This window comes from Sphaerodactylus townsendi, linkage group LG05 (assembly GCF_021028975.2).
Source record: "Sphaerodactylus townsendi isolate TG3544 linkage group LG05, MPM_Stown_v2.3, whole genome shotgun sequence".
Taxonomy (NCBI): domain Eukaryota; kingdom Metazoa; phylum Chordata; class Lepidosauria; order Squamata; family Sphaerodactylidae; genus Sphaerodactylus; species Sphaerodactylus townsendi.
Window position 1 is genome coordinate 20,002,572 of NC_059429.1, and position 22,965 is coordinate 20,025,536.

General features: G+C 45.4%; 1 protein-coding gene across 3 annotated transcripts; it reads right to left on the minus strand.

Moving 5' to 3' along the window:
* Window positions 1-9,133: 9,133 nt before the first annotated feature.
* PRKAB2 (protein kinase AMP-activated non-catalytic subunit beta 2) lies at window positions 9,134-22,551 on the minus strand. 3 transcript variants are annotated; one of them, XM_048499083.1, is made up of 8 exons: window positions 22,466-22,551; window positions 15,541-15,725; window positions 14,827-14,993; window positions 14,024-14,117; window positions 13,693-13,813; window positions 13,463-13,596; window positions 12,524-12,592; window positions 9,134-10,811 (listed from the first exon to the last, which is right to left on the minus strand). In XM_048499083.1, the coding sequence occupies exons 1-8, from the start codon at window positions 22,512-22,514 to the stop codon at window positions 10,734-10,736; spliced, it is 897 nt and encodes a 298-aa protein (XP_048355040.1). In that variant the 5' UTR covers window positions 22,515-22,551; the 3' UTR covers window positions 9,134-10,733. The 3 variants fall into 3 exon arrangements, with proteins under 3 accessions (XP_048355040.1, XP_048355041.1, XP_048355042.1); XM_048499084.1 differs by having other exon boundaries at window positions 22,454-22,492; XM_048499085.1 differs by having other exon boundaries at window positions 22,450-22,482.
* Window positions 22,552-22,965: the final 414 nt, after the last annotated feature.

A 22,965-nucleotide genomic window follows, 5' to 3' on the forward strand; every position in this document is an offset into this window, starting at 1 on the left:
CCCCCAAACGCTTCTTGCCTTGAAAACCCCACCAGGGGTCGCCATAAATCAGATGCAACTTGAGATGTGACATTGCTTTCACATCCTGCAGGTGAGCTCCCAAAGGCACCTGGTGGGCCACTGCGAGTAGCAGAGAGCTGGACTAGATGGACTCTGGTCTGATCCAGCAGGCTCACTCTTATGTTCTTATGAGGGGGGAATTGTTCAGGGAGGGGAGGAACACCTAGAAGGCATCACCAGATTGTACAGAATTAAATGACCAAGCAGTCAGAGGGAAGTCTCCCTGAGGTCGGCTACAGGTTTTATCAGCTATAAAGAAAAGCACAGATCTCATGTTGCCGAGGTGCTTTGAAACACAGCAGGAAAAAGGAAGGTCTTGGCCAAGGGCTGAAGCGGCTGGAATAAATGAAGCATTTTTTTCTCCATGTGACCTGAACTTCCAATAAAGTTTTTTTTTAATAAAATAAAAATTAGCTGAATTTTGTGAATGCTGGAATTGCACCACAACAGGGGCGTAACGAGGCAGCCCTGGGCAAACTGTAGCCCTGGGCAAAACCTGAGTTGGATGCCCCCCCCATTGGCGGCCACTCCACCACGACCAATTTTTTTTGCACCAGGACATTGGTGCCTGCAGGGGGTGCATTTTTAGACATACCAGCACCTAAATTTCAGTATATCATCAGAAGACTGTCCTTATGCTACTCCCCAAGTTTGGTGAGGTTTGGTTCAGGGAGTCCAAAGCTATGGACTCCCAAAGGGGGTGCCCCATCCCCCATTGTTTCCAATGGGAGCTAATAGGAGATGGGGGCTACAGTTTTGAGGGTCCATAACATTGGCCCCGCTGCACCAAACTGCACCAAACCTGGGGGGGTATCATCAGGGCAGTCTCCTGATGAGACCCTTAAAGCTTTGAGACTGTGCCTTCAAAAATGCCCCCCCCCACCCTGTAACCCCCATGGACAGCAATACAGAAAACTCAATGCAGAATAAAGATTCTTGGGAAAATTTCTGGGATGTTCCTGCAGGGGGTGCATTTTTGGATGTATCGGCACCATAATTTCAGGGTATCATCTGGAAACTGTCCTTGTACCCCAAAAGTTTGGTGCAGTTTGGTTTAGGGGTTCCAAAGTTATGGACCCTCAAAGGGGGTGCCCCATCCCCCATTCTTTGCTAATGAGATGGGGCTACCCTTTTGAGGGTCCATAACTTTGGACCCCCTGAACCAAACTGCACCAAACCTTGGGGGTGCCATCATGATAGTCTCCAGATGATACCCTGAAATTTTGGTGCTGATACGTCCAAGAATGCCCTCCCTGCAAGAACATCCCGAAATTTGCCCAAGAATCTTTGTTCTGCATTGAGTTTTCTGCATTGCTGTCAATGGAGGTTGCAGGCTGGGGGGCACATTTCTGAAGGCACAGTCTCAAAACTTTCAGGGTATCATCAGGAGACTGCCCTAATGATACCTCCCAGGTTTGGTGCAGTTTGGTTCAGGGGGGCCAAAGTTATGGACCCTCAAACTGTAGCCCCATCTCCTATTAGCTCCCATTGGAAACAATGGGGGATGGGGGCACCCCCTTTGGGAATCCATAACTTTGGACTCCCTGAACCAAACCTCACCAAACTTGGGGGGTATCATAAGGACAGTCTCCTGATGATACGCTGCAATTTTGGTGCCGCTAGCCTAACCACTAAAAATACCCAAAAACAAACCCAGCATTTTGATGCCCCCCACAAGGTGATGCCCTGGGCAGCTGCCCACCTTGCCCAATGGGCATTACGCCAGTGCACCACAATCTCATCGGTGTGTTTTCCTCTCGGCGCAGAACAGCCCTGCACACCAACGCACCAAACGATAGCTCGTGCTGTGGTTGTTAACATCCCTGATGCCTTAGTCATCTCAGGGCCTAACCACAAATTACACAGTCCGAAATGGCCCTGAGGACTTTCAATCAGACATGTATTGAATTCCATGCTTGGAAATCAATTCCAAGACATGGAGAGGGGGCGGATCAGAACCATGGCATGTGGGGAAGAGAGTCCCTACGATTTCCCCCAAACCATTTTCTAGGTAGAAAAGGTCCTGGGATGCTATTGGTCCTTTGGGGAAAATCTTTGTACCCCATCAGTACACATGGAGTCCCCAATGGGACAAACAACATCCCATAATCTACTGCAGAAGGGAAGGCATAAGTAAGATGAGGGTGTGGAGGGACTACTCATTAACATTTCAGATGACACCAAATTGGGAGGAGTAGCAAACACACCAGAATACAGAGATAAAATCCTGTGAGATCGAAACACACTAGAAAAGTGGGCAGATATGAACAAGATGCAATTCAACAAGTGGAGATTTCTACAGCTGGGTAACAAAAATGGGAAGTAGGCAGACTGGATGGGGGATAAACTCCTGGGTAGCAGCATGTGTGAACAAGATGTTGGGGTACTGGTGGACTGTGAGCTCAATATGAGCAGCCAGTGTGATGCAGCAGCAAAAGAGGCTAATGCATATCAACAGAAGAGTATATCAGAGTATATCAACAGAAGCATAACTTCTAAATTGCAAAATGTTATAGTCTTGCTGTACACCACACCTGGAGTACTGTGTACAATTCCGGAGGCCTTCCTTTCAAAAGGATATAGACAGAATGGAGCGGGCGCAGAGAAGAGTGACAAGGATGAAACCAAACCCTATGAGGAAAGACTTTGGGAATGTTCAATCTGGAGAAGAGGTTGAGGGAGGACACAATTGCCCTCTTTAAGTATTTGAATGGCTGTCACTTGGAGGAAGACGGGGAGTTGTTCCTGTTGGTAGCACAAGATAGGATTCGCAATAACGGGTATAAACTACGATTGGAAGCATTATGGTCAAGTTCTCCATTTTTTCATGCGCCCCATGAAAAAATATTTTTTCCATGGGGCCGCATAAGAAACAGAAAATATTGTGGGAGGGTCGGGCCAAAAGGCAGGGGGGCTTTTGAGTCTTCGCGAGAAGCCGCAGCCAAGGCAACCGGCTTCTGCGGGGCTTTCAAAGATGCATGGCAGGGGGGCCAGTGAGGGTCATCCGGCGGGCCGTATGTGGCCCGCAGGCCGTATAATGCCCAGGTCTGAGCTAGATATTAAGGTTTTCTTCCAGGAAGAGTGGTTCAGCAGTGGAATTGGCTGTGCAAAGAGGTGGTCAGCTCCCCTCATGAGCAATCTTCAAGCAGCAGCTGGACAAAACTTTGTCAGGGATGCTGTAGGTCGATCCTTTATTGAGCAAAGGGTTGGACTATAGGGCCCCTTCCAACTCTCTGATTCTGATTTTGCCCACACACCACAGTCCTGACTCAGTTCTCTGTGCACTTGGGAACTGAAGTCCTTTTGGGGAACTCACAGCACATGGGCAAACCCATGGATTTTGGAACATGTCTTCAGGGAACTTGCACAAACAGGACATTTACGGAACTGTTGGTGGGTTGTGTTTGGATTGTGGGTTGCAAGTTACATAGAGGCTGTCCTCCAGCAAAGTCTTCTGCCTGAGCCCGTCAAGCCAGTTCAGAGTCAGCCAATTGCTGCTACCGGTTGCAGGCCAGCTAGTTCCCAACACGTAGCAGATCTGGAACTTAGCATTCCAACAGAACCCAGCCCCTCTTTGCTGGTCCTGTTAAAGACACGCTACAGGTATTAATGAACGGCATCCTCCAAGCTCTGCAATCAGATACCGTTGTCCATTGTGGCCACTGACAGTGCAAATACCATCACCTGTACTTTTTTCAGACACACTGGCCCCTTCCGCACACGCAAAATAATGCATTTTCAAACCACTTTCACAACTGTTTGCAAGTGGATTTTGCTATTCCGCACAGCTTCAAAGAGCACTGAAAGCAGTTTGAAAGGGCATTATTCTGCATGTGCGGAATGAGTCATTGTCTTTTCCCCATCACCCCTAGTAAGTGGGAGTACTGGGGATGCCAGCCTCCAGGTATGACTTGGGAATCCCCTGGAATTACAGCACATCTCCAGAATACAGAGATAAGGTCCCCTAGAGGAAATGGATGCTTTGGGGGGTGGATGCTGTGGAATTGTACTGCACTGAGGAGGTCCTTGTCTTCCCCAGGCTCCATCCCCAACTCTCCAGAACTTTCCCAACCTGGACCTGGGAACTCTGCACACATCCCATCTCCAGCAGGCGGCCGGGGGGACCTGGCAACCGTAGGGCGTACTGGTAGGACCATCTTTCACAACAGAGCTTTGTACTGCCCATCTGTACACCCACCTCCTCACATACAACATGCACAAGAGCCAACCTTTGCTCCAAATCTGCAAGTTGGTGGCAGGTTCTCAGAGTCACTGGTTGATTCCGCACTCGCGTCATCGACCTAAGTTCCAGCTGCGTTCGACCTAAGTGCTCCGCACAACCACTGGGATCAACGTGGTTTTGTATCAGCTTCGCCCCATGTAAGGGTCAAATTTCCGACTCCAGTTGGGAACTACTACTTTTCAGGGAACCACGCTCGAACTCAGCTCGATTCCAGTAAAGTGCGGAATCTCTGGTGCTAGGAGTCCCCCATTCAGCCAATCACAGCTGAGTGTTTCGCATGCGACAGCTAGCCAATCAAAAACGCTACCTTTGTCCCTCCATTCCCGCGGCAGTTTTTTTTTATAACGCAGTGTGGGGATGGACGGAACATGGCTGCAGGAACAGCCAATCGGAACGAGCGCTAAGAGGCACAGGATGATTCCGCCCAGCTGGGATCGACTGGTTGCAGTGGGACACACTGACCTTAGGTCAGTACCCCTTCTCAGGGAACTGAGTCAACCTATTTTACTCATGTGCGGAATCGCCCACTATTCTTATCTACGCTCCACTGCTACCTCCCCCTTGACCGTGGGTATCAGCAGACCTTTACAGATGCTGTCAAGGAGGGACAGAAATGCTCCTTGTACGTCTCCAGTACATCTTTCACATGCATATCCACTACAGCATAGGTGTCAACTGGCATGTTCTTCCAGATGTTATGGATCATTATCATCCCCTGCCAGCATGATGCTGGCAGGGGATGATGGGAACTGTTGTCCATAACATCTGGAGGGGCACAAGTTTGACACCTGTGCCAGCATGGCACAACTTCCAGTTGCACGGGGTTAGTGTGTGAATTGTGCAACTAATCCGGCAACAAAAGAGCTCTCATATTTCTGGGCAGGAGAGCAGAAGGGAACCTCTACAGCAGGAGCAGAAATACAAAGTAGTTTAGTCAGCTGGAGTACAGTCTCACCAAAGTGAAAAAGACTAAAAGCAAAACACAGTTATTAGTGAAACAGTATACACAGTACATAAAATACATCATAAGTCAATGGATGCAGAAACGATTAGCTGTTAGGTGCTCACTCTTCGATAATTCAGCATGTAAAACATCATACATGTGCCCAACAAATCTCTGGTGAAAATGGGGGTATTTTCACAAAAGACTTTCAAGTACATCATCCACAGAATCTATACACCAGGCTTATGATTCCTTGTCAGCAGGTAACTGCATCGAATATTCCTCACCCCTCCCCCCTGCCCAAAAAAACCCTTTAAAAATTAAACAGCAAACCCACAACTCCAGCATATCTCTAGGGAGAGATTTAGTGATTGTTATTTTAGTTTGGATTTAACTGGAAACGTTTTAAACATTTATTGTAAGCTGCCTTGAACCGCAATGACAGGTGGGATATAAATGGTTTAAGAAATAAAATGTGTTGGAAAAAGGCAAAAAGCGGGAGGTACATAATTCTTAAGTCCCAAAGTTTATATCAAAGTTTAGCCAACATAGCCATTAGATTTCTCTTACAGAAGATAAATATTAGGCTTAAGCAATGTGTTTCTTAAATATTTATTTTCCATTGTTAAAACTTCATATACACACCTGACCAAAAAAAAAGTAACTTCAAGGAGTTCGTACTGAGAATGCAAAAACTTTTTCCACCATCCTTCTCCATTTCAACTTCCAAATAAACCAGGGAACATATTTGGAAATAAGTCCAGTGTGGTGTAGTGGTTTATTTATTTGCATTTGTTCCCCACCCTTTGCCGTGGTCTCAGAGAACATGTTAAGAGTGGCAGACTTTAATCTGGAGAACCAGGTTTGATTCCCTGCTCCTCCACATGAGGGGTGGACACTATTCTGGAGAACCAGATTGGATTCCTCACTCTTCCACGTGCAGCCTGCTGGGTGCCATTGGGCCAGTTACAGTTCTCTCAGAACTCTCTCAGCCCCACCTGCCTCACAAGGTACCTGCTTGGGAGAAGAGAAGGTGATTGTAAGCTGCTTTGAGACTTCTTCAGGTAGAGAAAATCAGGATATAAAAACCAACTCTTCCTCCTCCTAAAACAGGAAGCTCCGAGGCACAGCGTATATGGGGGGATGCCTGAAAAGCCCACCCCCAGCATCATAACCAGTCCCTCTGCCATTCCTTGAGTCTTGAACAATGACTGCCTATGCTATTATTCCTGCAATGTCAGCTTCTTAAAACACTAAGCAAAGAAAAAGACCAAAAACTATAAGTACAATTAACACAAGGACTCCCGATTTCATGTACCTTGAGTGTGAACAGTAAAAATTAATTCCATTTGCTCTTTAACCACATACTTAAAATTCCAACAACCACTAATGATAATTAAAACACTTTTCTCCGTTAAGTTTTACAATAACAATCCAGTAATCATCAAAATGACTAATCGTTTTACTTTTTTTGTATTACCCAAGTAACCCATCAATGGTTTCCGATTGTCCAGAAATTTTACTAAACTCCTTTAAGTAACAAAGTTGAGTTTGGCCATCTCCGCCAACTGCAAAACCTTCACGCACCATTCTTCTATTGCAAGTATATCTGAAGATTTTCATCTTTGTGCATAAAGTATCCTTGCAGCTGATGTCATGCATAAAACCAAAGTCCTATGTTTTTTTCTCCACAGATGCGTCCATAAGTCCCAACAAGAAAGCTTCTGGTTTCTATTGTATATGGCAGTGACGGCAAACCTTTTCAAGACCGAGTGCCCAAATTGCAACCCAAAGCCCACTTATTTATCGCAAAGTGCCAACACGGCAATTTAACCTGAATACTGAGGTTTTAGTTTAGAAAAAAGGGTTGGCTCCGAGGCGTGCGTTACTCGGGAGTAAGCTTGGTGGTAGTCGGTGGCTTTGCTTTGAAGCAACCATGCAACTCTTCCAACGGGTGAATCACGACCCTAGGAGGGTTTACTCAGAAGCAAGTCCCATTGCCAGCAACTGAGCTTACTCCCAGGTAAAGGATCGTGCTTTCGTTCAATGCATGAAAATCAGTGGGGTTTAACAGCGCTTAACAGGGTTATCTACACTGCTTCCCCAAAACTAGGTATTAGGTTTAATGATAATAATCAAGCCCAACGGCCCAGGCCAGCCTAGATGTGTGGGGGGGGAGGGGCGATTTCCCCCCAACATGACGAACTCTGTGCACGCGTGCCCACAGAGAGGGCTCTGAGTGCCACCTCTGGCACTTGTGCCATAGGTTCGCCACCACTGGTATATGGGGAAACATCTCAAGGTGCTTCCAATTCTCCTGTTTTTAATTTATCTTAGCCCGGTGACCTTGAGATGCTCAGGAATCCCACCTCTGCAGTTACTTGAGCAGATCTGACTGGACGAAAACAGAACCCGGAAAGTTCACATAACAGGCTTCAAAAGCAAGAAAAGGAAACCAAAAAAAGAGGTCATCTGGCCACACTTCTCTGACCTGAAGTGTTATGGTCATCATAACAACTAAGAGTCCTGACCAGCTATACTGGGAGGCCTGAATGTCAGAAGTCTGCCTCCCACAGGACATGTAGGACTCTCAAAGTAGTCACAGGATACCAGTTGCTGTGGCAACGGTAACATTCAGCCACACCGGGGAGATGACAACCACCCCGCCCTTTCAAAGATAACAGTGGTACAAACTTTTCAATACAAACAAACAGATCACGGTCCAGGAAAAGGTTAGGGTAAGAAGCAAACAAACCAAAGGGCTTCACTTCACTAAAGCGTAATATACTTCAAAAGCCAACTTTCTTTAGTATCTGCAATTTCATTCAACAGTGCAACTCAATATTCTCTTAACGGATAATAGAAGCATCCATAGCTCGCATTTCGTCCTCTGCAAGTGTAACCCAGAGTCCATTTGGGGGAGCTAAAGAGCTCAGATTTTACCACATAAGGAAGAAAAGGCTCAATCTCTTCAGGTTTGTTGAAGGCCTGTGCCTGGAGGCAATCCACTTCAGGGAGTTCAGTTTGTTATGAACTTATATTCTGATATTTCAGGGCTACCTTTGAATGCTTGACGATAAGGAGAAAGGGCTCAGCAAAGCAAAGAAAAGCTGCAAGTCCATCAACAGTGCTAAAGGACACAGCTAGACAGAACTGGAAAGGACTGAGACCCTGCTAGTCTGTTTTGCACAACAGGCCGGAACTATTATATGTTGATTATTTTCGCTGTATTTGATTGCCATGTTTAATTGTTGTACTGTACATTATTATTTATGAAACAGAGAACAGATTCGAAGTTTTTTTGTTGGACGTCTTGTGAATGTAAAGGGTCACAAGGTGGAAATCACACTGTCAAAAGACTCCTTTTGGTTTCCATCGATGAGAATATCCCTCTTAAAATCAAAGTTGGGTTACACATACAGATGTAATCTATTACGATAAATTCACTACTATGGTAACCATTTTGAAAACTTATTATATCCTGCCCTCCCCCCTTTCTATATACACCTTTCCACGTAGGGTGAAAATAGATTACCCAAGGTAGCTTGATTTTGTCAGATCTTGGAAGCTATGTAGGAGCAGCTGTGGTTAGTATTTAGACGGGAGACCACTAGGGAATATTAGGGTTGCTATGCAGAGGTAGATAATGGAAAACCACTTCTGAAAACCTCTTGTCTTGAAACCCCTATGGCTGGTGGCGACTCTTATAATTCCAGATGCGGATCATACTTATCAGTTCCCTGCCAGCATGGCCAATTGACCATGCTGGCAGGGGCTGATGGGAATTGTAGTCCATAACATCTGGAGTGCCAAAGGTTCGTCACCACGGCCCTATGGGGTCACCATAAGTCAACTGCAACTTGATGGCAAAGAAAAACGATGATATGGAACAGAATTAGATTTAAACGACACACACAAAGCGCAACACGCCGTTATGATACAGATCGAAGACTCACAAAAGTGGAAGTCCAAACATGTACGTTCAAATGATTGCCGTGGCATTCGGCCATCTTGGCATGTGTGCACTAAAAAGCCAGATCAAACCAAACGCCAGCACATGTTACCACGCAGAATCACCACGTTTAGCAACCACAGTGTCCTGACCAGCGACAATGCTGAGTTTTGTTCTTCCCAGCTACGAGAGGCAGGATCTGGCGTGGCCCTCTTACCTCCAATCAAAGAACATTCTAGTCCATGTTACTCTTTGAGTTGGGTGCTTCTTACAAAGCATCAGACAGATAACACAGGTTAAAAGGTGTAGTTAAAAACGCGGCAGGTCAACACCATTGAAAAGCAAGGATGGTTCGGCACAAACCACATCACAGCATTAATTAAGCCCAGGATAGCATGTGTTGTGCCCTATCACATACATTATCAAGAAATGCAGGCAGGCTGGTGAACTGTGACATTCCCATATTTCTTTTAACTTACTGATAGAAACATTCAGATGCAAAAATGATTTTAAAAGGTGTTTTTTTCCCTTTTCCCCTTTACCTACCTACAGTAAATATGCTGGAGGTTTTTTTAAAAGGTTTGTGATTGAGTGCAGAGGGCTAGAAGAAACCACTGACACAGGAACCTATTGCCAACCAAAGAGCGCCAAGTTCACAGGAACGAATCCATCTTTCCTAGACAAATATACGGTTTGCTACATACAGGCAGCAGATGGTAATCCTAAAATTTCTGTGATGAAAAGCGATGAGCCTTTGTGGAAAGCCACTGAACACACTCGATGAATTGTAAGCATTTGTGTTTTGCATCAGTTTGCTTATGATGTGTGGATTCTGTATACCATATATACAGTGGTGGGATTCAAATAATTTAACAACTGATTGTTTACAAGCACCATTTTAACAACCAGTTCTGCCGAAGTGGTGCGAACCTGCTGAATCCCACTGCATATATATTTGTTAAGTATTAAAATACCCTTAACCTCAAGGTAGGGCCCTTGAGGGGTTTTTTTTAAATCATTATCTATAAAACAGCACTTCTTAAAGTAATAACAGTTAACCGTCATGTGGTGATGAGAAACAGGAAGCTGGAGTATATCCAGGTGAGGTCAGGTGAAATAAACAAATGCCCTTCTCTGCCTTGACACTTCTGCTCCCATAAAGAGCTCCACGGGGCGAGAACTGCAAGAGGGCATCTAGGACAGGCCACCAAGGAAGAGAGGTTCAAGGGCTTCTTTCTCCCTCACGGTCCTCACAAGGAAGCCACATTTTCAGGGTGCATCGGATGATGTGTCCAACACCTGGATGGTACCAACCTTGTGCAATTAAATGGCACAAGTTATATGGGACAAACAGTCACCAGGGAAGGGAAGTTCATCAGTCACACATGAGCAAGACAAGGTTGGCATCTGACAGAGCTTTCAACTCCACCGGGAATCCAAGCGCCAGTCTTAACGCTTGCGTGCTCGCACACAAAACAGCAGTCTCTAAACTACCTCCACCTTCTTCATACAAATGATGAAGACAGACCGGAAGTTTAGATGGGCTTGTATAGGAGGGTGGTAACGTATTTCTTCTTGTAGCGATGGGTGGCACTGAGCACCATTACGCCATCCTATAGGGAGGAGACAAAGAGATGTTAGCATGTATGTTACAGAGGACCATTCCAGGTGGGTAGCTGTCATGCTAGAAGAGAAAATTTGGGTCCAGTGGCACCTAAAAGACCAACAAGATCTCCAGGATGTAAGCTTGAGAGTCAACACTCTCTGACAAAGAGAATGTTGATGCTTGAAAGCTTAATACCATGGAAATAACAGAGGGCAGGTTACTGCTAACAGAAGGTATGTAGTGGATAGTCTGAAGAGGAAGATAATCTTGTATGAAAAGGCAATTTATGGAAAAGGCCACCTGCTTCTCCCACCCTCCCACCCAGAAACATCCCGTTATAATGAGAATATAATGAGAAGATTCCTCCAGATTCCATAAAGAACTGATCCCAGCTGTTTGTTAAGGAACAGAATAGGTTTTATCTGAATAAATTTAAGTTGGGCTTAGAGGCCTTAACTATAAGAGGCCTAGCAGCCATCTTGACAACCACACAGCAGCTTCTTCCCAGACTCCTCAGGAGGCAGATGGCCTCACCTTCCAATATTAACTCTTTCTTAACTGTATCACTATTCCTGAAAAGTCTTTACCCCCAAAGTTGACCCACAATTGGAAGAGCGCCTGACCTTCTTGGTCCACCTCATTTCTTCCCTTTGTGGCAAACTTGGGATTCTGCTTCCTCAGTCACTCACTGGAGTGTTGCTGGTTTTGCTCCTTTGAAGAGGAAGAGCCAATTCACTATAGTGATCCCCACTCAAAGATCTCTCTTTTTCAGTGCGCACTGTAAGGGGACATTTCAACTTGCACTCCAGAGGGAGAGAGCTGAGTAAGTGAGCTCCAGCTTTCTCACTGTTATACCCATTTTATCACCTGCTCCCTCACTGTCACTTCAAATCATTTCCAAGCTATTTATTTGCTTCATTTATACCCTGCCCTTTCCCCCGGTGTAGTCACAAAGTGGTTAACATCAATCTCCTCTTCTTCATTTTATCGTCACAACAATCCTGTTAGGTAGGGTTAGGCTGAGAGTGTGTAACTGGCCCAAGATCACCCAGCTAGCTTCCATGGCAGAGTGGGAATTCGAATCTGGGTCTCCCGGATCTTAGTCCAACACTCCAACAGCTAACCACAAGCTAAGACACTATACAAATTGTACTCTGCTATTCAGGTGGAAAGAGACTGTCCTCCTTGAAAGAGGCTAGAAGAAAATGGGATTGTTACAACCTTTCCAGGATGCAAAGCTCCAGATGGTGGATAGGGAAAGGGACTGAGAAAGGGAGGCCAGACCATCAGAATACCATGGCAGTATAGTTTATGGTGCCTGCTGTCCTGAACTGGTGTTCCCCCAGTTTCAGACTTAAGTCTTTCCATTCTTTGCAGACAACACAAAATAGAACTAGCGAACTGGGGCGGAGAAGTTGTGGGGATGGGATAAAAGACAGGGCAACATCTAGTGAGTTGGATCAAAACAGTTACAGGACAAAGTTACCAGACAAACTTTTGTGCATTAGCTTATAATAAACCCAAGCTCCTACTTATTCAGGGAACGAACTGAACGTTAATCATTTATTTAATTAGCTAATTATTTAATAATTGTTGTACTCTGCTGTCATGGATGTGTGTAGTTTTTTTTGTTTTTGTTTTCTTGGGCTTTGGCCATATTAAACTATATTACTACAGTTACTTCCCGACAAGGAGCTATGGCAGGCTGCCTAACCTTACCTTAATGGAGAGTGCGTAGAGATGGTTCAGCATGACATGATTTGGCTCAGGCAAAAGGGCTGGATCGCACTGAAACATAAGGAAAAATTGTTCAAAAGAGGCGGAGTCATGGAAATACAAATGCAGCCTGTTTGGGCTCTCACCAGCTGCCTACCTATGCCTTAATTTTGAGTCACAAATGGATAATCACTTCAGATGAAGTGCGGGGAAGACTCTAGCTCTTACACCAAACACCCTGAACTATATAGAATCATACATACATACATACATACATACATACATACATACGCATGCACGCACGCACGCACGCACGCACATACACAGGCCTTTATTGGCATCAAAAATATAATCCATTGTAACAATTAAAAGGAGACACAGTTGATTAACATTAAAAAGTAATAAAAAACAAAATAGAAATTACCATATCTAAAATTAACACTTATTCCTAACATCATGAAGGTCTATAGCGCCCTGTAGGAAACTAGTTACCCTCTCACACAGATTTGTGGAAGGGCTATTTCACAGGTGTCAAACTCGTGGCCCTCCAGATGTTATGGACTACAGTTCCCATCATCCCTTGCCAGCATGATGCTGGCAGGGGATGATGGGAATTGTAGTCCATAGCATCTGGAGGGCCGTGAGTTTGACACCTATGGGCTATTTAATAAAAAGGACATCAGTTGCAACAGAAGAGTCGGTTCTCAGTGCAAGAATAGAGGTTTAAAAATTAGTCCAAATCTCAGCATAGAATGAACAAGTATGTTGTACTGCTTCAATAGTTCCTGAATCACAAGGGCGGACTCTGTATCAGACTCACAAGCTCTAGTGGAACCATATGTTTTGGAGTCAAGCTGTATCTTCCACAATGGAAATGTATGGGGCTCACTCACCCGCCCACTGCAAGCTTTCGTTATGTGGCTGCAAGGGGACAGTACTCACCGAAATGTTGGTATCTTTGTTGAGGATGACTTGGAGGAGATGGGGAGGGAGAATGGGCGGGGATTTGAAACGCTCTTCAGGCCGATAGACATACATTTCTTGACTATAAATCCCAGGAGGGGAACCAGAAAGATCTATTTTTTAAAAAATTAAGAAGATGGTATGAGAAAGAAAATCGAAACAAAAGACCAGCATTTGGGATATTCAGACCAAGGGCTCAAAGGAATCACCTCGACAAGAAGACTCTGAGCTTTCCTGTGAGTCCACCTTTAAAGCATCAAACACCTCGAAGTCTGACTTCTTGACGTGAATCAAGTTGTTAATGGTCCCCATCTGACTCGTGACCACTGGCTGAAAAAAAAGACAGATGGAAGGCTACCGGCCTCAGCTACAAGCTCAGCCCCCACCCCCACCCCAATTCCAGGACACGCACCCCACAAACAGGCACAGAAGGCAGTGAAAAAATAGTCATGTTCCCTAAGACTATCTATATGGGATCAGACTTGAAAGCTCTCTCGATGACTCAAGACAAACACAAGCACGCAGATGAAAAGGTGTTACCTCGGTGGGGTCGTGAATCCACTGACCATCCACAAAGAACTTGTATTGGTGCTCTCCTTCCGGCAGGTCCAGGATGGCAATGAAGTCATTGTGGCTAAAAAGCAGAGAAAAAATGGTCAATGCAACACACAAAGCCTACGGAGAGATGGTGTCCAATGCGCAAGGCTATCAGTGGCACCATGTAGCAAGTAAATCTGAGCAAGCAAAGAGAGTATCTTCATAGCCTAATCAGGACACAAACTGCGAAGGGGGAAAATGAAACTCTGCAAATCGGAAGGACGAACATCGACTTATACAGATGGGGTTGAGAGTCCTTGAGAGTCTCATGAACCCTTTCATAAAAGCAGAAAGAACTTGGCAGGCCATCAAAATATGCATGGAAAATTTATTTCATTTACTTGTTACAACTTGCTTTTCTCCTCACTGGGGATCCAAACATGATTAGGTGGTTCTTACACTTCCATGGACTACAATTCCCATCAGACCCTGCCAGCATGGTCAATTGGCCATGCTGGCAGGGGCTGATGGGAGTTGTAGTCCATAACATCTGGAGTGCCAAAGGTTCGCCACCATGGGCTTAAGACATCATTCTCCATTTTATCTTCACAGCAACTGCCCGATGAGGTAGGGCGGGTGAACGAGTGACTGGCCCACAGTCATCCAGTGAGTTTCCGAGGAGCGTCTGAACCGGCTCTCCCAGATCCTAGTCTGATGAAAACCAACTGGGCATGGTGGCTAAAGGACTGATTCCTCCCTTGACACTCACATAATCTGCACAAAAGGCACCCGGCACCCTCCTTTACCTTTTAATGAGAGGGATCTTAGTGCTCCAATTGTTGAAGGACCCCGAGATGAATACTTCCTTGCCTCCTTCGGTCCAGCGGATGACAGTGGGCCGAGCCTGTTGGGATGGCTTGGTGGAGTCATCCAGATCCGGCTGCCATGACACAAATTCCTTCTCACCGGGAAGCTGCAGCAGGAAGACAAGACTGGTGTCTTCTCCAGACCTCCCCATGAGATACAGGCTAGAGAAATCCTTCCTTGTTACTGATATCAGGTGCACAGGTGATCAGAGCTTTGCTCAGGACAGAATCCTTTTCAGTTGAACAAGGAACAGCGAATCCCTCCTTGTGTTTCATAGCTATGAGAGAATATTTGCCTTCACTTCTAACTCAACCTATTTCTGAAGACACACAGAGTTAAGGGTAAAGGAAATCTAAAAGAAAAATCACTGTTATTCAGTGGATCCAATTCTATGAGCACCCCAATGGAGGAAAACTGGGTGCACTTAGAATTGGACCTTCCACCAGAACTTCACCAAACGGTATTTCGGTATTGTTTGGACTGGGGTTCTTGGACCTGAAAGTTTCCAATAAAGTCCATGAACTCACAACAACTCTAGTACTTATCTGAAAGGCAGAACTTCCCTGACTAAGCACGCAGTAAGATAGTTAGCAGAATCTGACTGCAACGGAAGGATCCGCCTTGAATGAATGTTGAGTCAATCCAACCCGTACCTTAGAGTCGTGGGTGGTGAAGACGTTTGGATCGTCAGTGCTGCCCACCATGATCTTGTGCGAATGGTCCTTGGTGTGGTGGGCACCGCTGGCGCTATCAGAGCGGTGAGACTTGGAACCGTGGCGCTCCCCGGACATCCGCTCACTGGCGGTGTTCCCCATGGTAATACCGCAGCAAGTCTCAGCTGGATAGGGACACAAGACCCAGAGTGATGTTGAAAACAAACAAATAAAACCCCTTCTTTTTTAGGTAGACTCCCAGTAGCACAAGATTTTCAACCGCTTTCCACGCAATGTCAAAATCCTAAAAGAGCCGGCCACTGATACCCCCCCTTTCTATAACATCAATGGATCCTGCCGCCCCTCCCCCCCTTAGGGGATTTGATAGTAGGTCGCCATCTGTTGTACTTGGACGCTGCATTTTAATGGGGTTTGGTTTTTAATGTGTATAGAGCCATAATTATTTATTTAATTAATTCTGGTATTTATTGATTTTATTTGTACTCTATTTGTATATCTTGTTGTTCACCGCCCTGAGCCCTCCAGGGGAGGGCGGTATACAAGTATAATTAACAATACCAATACCAATACCACTAATAATACTAATAATACTGATACTGATACTAATGATGATGATGATGATGATGATGATGATGATGATGATGATGATGATGATGATGATGATGATGATGATAGGCTTCGTTGGTTGTAACACACATTTAACTATAACTAGAGATGTCAAATTTCTGGTCGTTTTGAAGCCATGAGGAGCAACGGGGGGGGGGGGGGTTAGGGGTAGGAATTAAAATATATATGCAATACTTACTTTCTTACCAAAGCCAAACTTCACCTTACTGCTTTAAGAGCAGGGATGCCCTAATGTATAATTTATAATATAAATATGGTATGCTTTGACATATTTCCAGAATATAGAAGTACACATTTTTTTAATCTTCTTTACTAGCAACACTGTGAAAAATATCCAGTACTGGACAGACAGCTGCAAACTGCTGCACTCTGTGATATCCTACCTTTTTGCTATCCAAGAAGTAAGAAAAACTAAAAGTTGAGACAGACAACAGAGATTTTATGGCAAACAAGAAGTGGATGATTTGGAGATAAGCATGCTCATACACAAGAATATTTCTCAGTCGTGGCCCCAAAACTGTGGAATCCCCAAGCCCGGGATATTGTCTGTGAGCAGAGAGCCACACTGAAGAAGAAGAAGAAGAAGAAGAAGAAGAAGAAGAAGAAGAAGAAGAAGAAGAAGAAGAAGAAGAAGAAGAAGAAGAAGAAGAAGAAGAAGAAGAAGAAGAAGGAGAAGAAGGAGAAGGAGGAGAAGGAGGAGGAGGAGGAGGAGGAGGAGAAGGAGGAGGAGGAGGAGGAGGAGGAGGAGGAGGAGGAGGAGGAGGAGGAGGAGGAGGAGGAGGAGGGAGGGAGGAGGAGGAGGACGAGGAGGACGAGTTTGGATTTATATCCCCCCTTTGTCTCCTGTAGGAGACTCAAAGGGGCTTACAATCTCCTTGCCCTTCCCCCCTTACAACAAACACCCTGTGAGGTGGGTGGGGCTGAGAGAACTTCAAAAAGCTGCGAAAAGTCGAAGCAAAAAAGAGTCCATAAAGAGAAGCAGCCTAGAGAATTAAGAATCGGTGTGAATATAGCAGCTGAGAAGGCCATGGCACCAGGTCAATTACAGGAGAAGCACAGGGCATACAGTGCAGGGCACTTAACCTTTTTAACCCCAGGGCAAACACACTAACATACATTAAAATATCAGTGATGAAGGCAGAAAGCCTAGAGGGGTCAGGAGCTGCATATGTGCTGACCAGAGTGCCACATGTATGACTGCCTTGCTCGATAAAAGTCATGGGGGTGTGCTTGGTGTGAGGAACAAATACACTTCCTTGAGACCCTTCCGCACACGCAACATAATGCGTTTTCAAACCACTTTCACAACTGTTTGAAAGTGGATTTTGCTATTCCGCACAGCTTCAAAGAGCACTGAAAGCAGTTTGAAAGTGCATTATTCTGCATGTGCGGAATGAGCCTCAGCTAAAGGAGCTGAGACAAGCACAGAGAATGGTAGATAAGGGCTCCGGGGATGCAACAGTAACATCCCAGTCTGACGGTTCTCTGCCAGTAACAGATGATGGAACCCTTGGTGAAGGAGGTCATTTGCTCTGAGGTAAAGGGATGTGGTACCTCAGAAAGAGCTCTTCCTTGGTGGATGAACAGATATCCTCTTAAACCAAGGATATGCCCCTGACAGGGAGATTCTGTTCTGAGAAATGCAGACAGCTGGGTTTGTGGCAGGTGCACGGGTCCCATGGTGGCTTGCCTGCCTAGTGAGAAGGTTGCAGACATAACCTGTCATTAAGATTGTTCGGTGGATAGTGCTGTGTTCATAGTGCATATTGGCACCAATCATGTGGGGAAGTGTAGCCTTCACATCCTAGAAGCCAAATTTAGGTTGCTAGGCGAGAGATTAAAAGCCGGCACCTCCAAGGCAGCTTTCTTTCGAGACGCTACCCGTTCCACGTGCAGAACCAGCTAGACTGGCACAGCTAGAGAATCTCAAGGCGTGGATGAGATGGTGGTGTAGGCATGAGGGCTTAGATTTGTTAGGAACTGGGTGGTGTAGTGGTTAACAGCAGGTGGATTCTAATCTGGAGAACCGGGTTTGATTCCCCACTCCTCCACCTGAGTGGCAGAGGCTTATCTGGTGAACCAGATGTGTTTCCCCACTCCTACATTCCTGCTGGGTGTCCTTGGGCCAGTCACCGTTCTCTCAGAACTCTCTCAGTCCCAGCTACCTCAAAAGGTGTCTGTTGTGGGGAGAGGAAGGGAAAGGAGCTTGTAAGCCCCCTTGAGTCTCCTTACAGGAGGCAAAGGTAGGGTATAAATCCAAACTCTTCTTCTTCTAATATTTTGGGACAAAACAGGGAGGCTCCACTTGAACCAGAATGGAAGCAGACTGCTAGTGAATAACATATAAAGGTGGCAGAGCAACTTTTAAACTGGACCTGAGGGGAAAGCCGACAGGGGTTGGAGAAGCAACCAGTTTGGGCAGACTCCTTGTGAAAGGGAATGAAAAATTAAAGCAAAATAGCCACTCAAGGAAGCCCAACAGCACATGCCAGCCAAATGAAAAAAGAGACAGCGTGAGGTGTTTCTATGCTATCGCCAGAAGCCTCCAAGTGAAAATGGGGGAGTTAATGTGCTTGGTTTCAAGGGAAAAACAAGAGTGAGCATTATAGAAAGATGGTGGAAGGAGAGAACCAACGGGATATGGTCATCCCTGGATACAAACTCTATAAATATGACAAGGAGGAGGAGGAGGAAGATATCCCACCTTTCTCTCCTGTAAGGAGACTCAAGATGGCTTACAAGCTCCTTTTCCTCCTTCTCCCAACAACAGACACCTTGTGAGGTAGGTGGGGCTGAGAGAGTTCCAAAGAACTGTGACTAGCCCAACGTCACCCAGCAGGAATGTAGGAGTGCAGAAACACATCTGGTTCACCAGATAAGCCTCTGTCACTCAGGTGGAGGAGTGGGGAATCAAACCTGGTTCTCCAGATTAGAATCCACCTGCATTTAACCACTACACCACGCTGGAGGGGGTGTTGCTATATACATCAAGGAGGACATGGCGTTTAATAAACCAGAAACCATAAAAAGGGCAGACTTATCCACAGAATCTTTACAAGTGACAATATCAGGCCCCAAAGGTAATTTAGTACTGGATACATTCTATAGACTTCCTGACAAAAAGGCTCAGGGTATTCTAGAGATGGAGAACGAAATCAGGGAAGCACCCAAAGGTGAGTAAGTAGTAATGATGGGAGACTTTAACTACCGTCACGTTGACTGGGTAAATGCATGCTCCAGTCAAGTCAAACAGGAAAAAAAAGTAGACATCATGGACACACCCAGAAGGGGGGCGACCCTGGAATTAATACTCAGTGGGGCTGCCGAACACAGACACCAGCAGACAACACAGAAAAAATTTAGAAACTCAGCAATGCATAAAATATATGTACAGTATTGTATATCAACGTATCTTATCTCTTAATACCATAAATATACACAATTCCTTTTTTTAAGTCAAAAGAAAAGGAAAAAAAATCAGACTTATTCTCGGGTACGAAGGGGGGAACCAAAAAATTCACATGGATTTTACAGATCACAGGGAGAAACACTGCTGGACTTTATCTTACAGCCCCATTCATGGTTTATTCCCATAGGAAGGAGATTCTATGGCGACAAAAGTTGGGGGAATAGCGGTCTGTAGTTTTGTAGTTCCTATAGTTAATCCCCTTTGTAGTCTATTCTCCTTTGTAGTTTGTGGTTTGTAGCTTTTGTAGTTTAACTCTGTTGTCTATCCCTTTTGAAAATTGTGTAGTTTTTTCCTAGCTTAAGTAGTGGTTAGTTTGTAGGCTTAGAGTAGGTGGTTTGATTTTTGAAGCCTTTAGTAGTTAGTTGCCCTTAGGTGATCTACTGGGGATTCCATAGGGCACAGGTGTCAAACTCACGGTCCTCCGTATGTTATGGACTACAGTTCCCATCATCCCTTGCCAGCATGATGCTAGTAGGTGAGTTAGTGGGGATAGGCTGGGACAGGTGGTTGTCTATGATGTTATATTACTATGTTATATTATTATGTTTAAGATGCTATAATCTGTTATTGTGCTGTTATGTTATTATGTTATTCTGCTATTATGTTATTGGGGGGAAAAAAGAACAAAAAAAGTTCTCCTCAGGACTTCCCCCCCCCCCCCGATTGTTTAATTAAAAAATTTCACCCTTGACCTTCATATCTCTCACTGCTCTTATCAGAATGTAGAAAAACCGCATAAAACTATTCAAATTATATTTGCGCTTGCCACAAAGGAAGCAGCTGGAGGCGTCTGTCAGCGAATCATCTTGGTCCATTTTGGTCCTCCACCAAGATCCCAGAATGCTCGGGAGGCTAGGCTAGGAAACCCTATACCAAGGAAACTCAGAGCGAAAACAGCAGCTGTTCTGGAGCCTTCGTTTACTTCTTACCAGAGCTAAGCCTAGACCTTGAGCAGAATCCTGCATGGGCAAGGCAAATGGAAGGTGGCAATCCCTGAGTTGCGTTTCAGGTCTTGTGAAACACAGGGCTGTAAAAGAGGATGGAAAACAACACCATACACAAAAACCTCCTGGCTCCCAGCAATACTGGATCAACCCTTGATCTGGAGGGAAAAGATGCTCACTACAGTATGGCCTAGATGGCTAGGGAGCAGCAATTTCAGGGCAAAGTAAACCCAAAAGTATCTCCCCTTTTTGGCTGAGAACGATTCTCCAGCCAGCAGAAACAAGCAATTTTATTCACTATGAAGTGTTCATTCGATGCAGAATAGACTCTTAAAGAGGGGTTAGGGAGAGAGGTACCGTGTATAAAGTTTTCTCCACTTTTTGACCCCAAGGTTTGTGTGAATTTCCCTCTTTTGTTTACGAGGGAGATTTGAAAAATGGAAGATCTTCATAAGCCCACAGTCGTCCCCGACCTGCCTCTCCGGTCAAGTCAACCAGAGACTGCTTGGGGCCAAGACATAAAGAGGGTTCTGTTGTTCTGTTTGCTACCTTGAGGACGCTACATTGGATAGAAAGGTAGGATAAATAAATACATGTTTTCTATTGATTATATTTTAGGATAACGATACAAACTTTTATAGCATTGAAAACACTGAATGCATTAATGCAGAAGAAGAAGAGTTTGGATTTATGTAAAGAGACTCAAGGTGGCTTACAAGCTCCTTTCTCTCCCTCTCCCCACAACAGACACCTTGTGAGGCAGGTGGGGCTGAGAGAGTTTGGAGAGAAGTGTGATGCTCAAAGTCACCCAGCAGGAATATAGGAGTGCAGAAACACATCTGGTTCACCAGATAAGCCTCTGCCTCTTAGGGGGAGGCGTGGGGAATCAAATCCGGTTCTCCAGATTAGAATCCACCTGCTTTTAAGCACTACACCACGCTGTACATTTACCATACCCGTTATAGCATAGCAATTGGTGAGACCTGGCGTGGTGTAGAGGTTACAGTGTTGGATCAGGATCTGGGAGACCAAGATTCGAATCTTGTTTTGCAAAGTCACAACTGGGTGACTTTGGGCCATTTCATTTGTAAGGCTGGGACTCACCAGGGCAGCCTTTTATTGCACACTTTCCCGAGATGCCCTTGAGTCTCCCCTGTCCAACTGTTGGGGTTAGGTTAGTTTACCCTGGCACCGCCCAATCATCTTTGGACCCAGAGTATGCTTCAGAGCATGTACAGAGGGCAAATGCCCAAATATGTTCTTGGGGGTGCACAAGTTTGTTTCACGGAACACCACCCCAAGCAGATTGAGGATATTGTTATTTATTAGTTAAGAGTGACAGCTCACTTGTTTGGCAGCTGCCTGGCAAATGGGTTTACATAACAGTAAAAGAGACCACCTCTGCTGACCAGCTAAAACAAGACATAACAAATCCCACTGAGGCCATAACAGAAATGGAGCAGTTACGACCTTGAGGAAGGGAGAAGTTCAGACTACTGCCCCATGTCCAACAACTGGGGAGAAATGCTCCTGTGCATATGCAAAGAGCAAATACTAATTTTCCTCCTGGTTTCCTTTCCTGCATTGTCGTGTATAGAGGAGGAATAGTGCCGTTATTAAGACCGAGCATACTTTCTCAGTGTTCACCCTCTGCAGCACCAGGTTGCAATGCAATCTAGGTGCAATAATAAATAATACCGTGGCAACAACGAAGGCTGCGCTGCCTCCGAGCATGTGCAGAGGGTTTTCCCCCTAGATTATGGAATACACCAGCCCCTGCCTCAGACAAAAAGGGGGAAAGAAAATACAACCCGCCCAGTCGCTTCCCTTCCCCTATCAGCCACTCACCCACCCCAGCTTTTACCTCTGGGGCTGCCTCCGTCCTCTCCTCCCAGGCGAACAACAAAGCGCATGCGCACCTCCACTCTCGCCGCCTCAAACGCACCCCTAAGAGATGTGTTTATAAAAGGTTCTCCGTTTCTACTTCACTTCCGGTTCTTATGCGAGGAAGGGGGGAAGGACTGGGAGGAACGTCGCTACTTGTCCGGAATAAATCGCTTTCCGGGCAGAGAAGCAAAACTCCTGCAACGCGTTAGATGGGCGGGTGGGTTAAGGACCTTGTGACTTTTGTTCATAAACAGCTGCCCTTTTATTTGGTATGCTTTTTAAAAAAAACTTTGTTGTGTAGCGGTTGAAATATCGGACTAAGATCTGGGAGAATCTCTCTTCTGCCATGGAAGTTTGCTGAGTTATTGAACACCCTTTACGCTCTCTCGTACTAATCTACCTCACCAGGTTGTTGTGAGGATAGAATGGTGAAGAGGAGAGGACTGCTAAAACTAAGGACAGCAATTGCCCATTGAC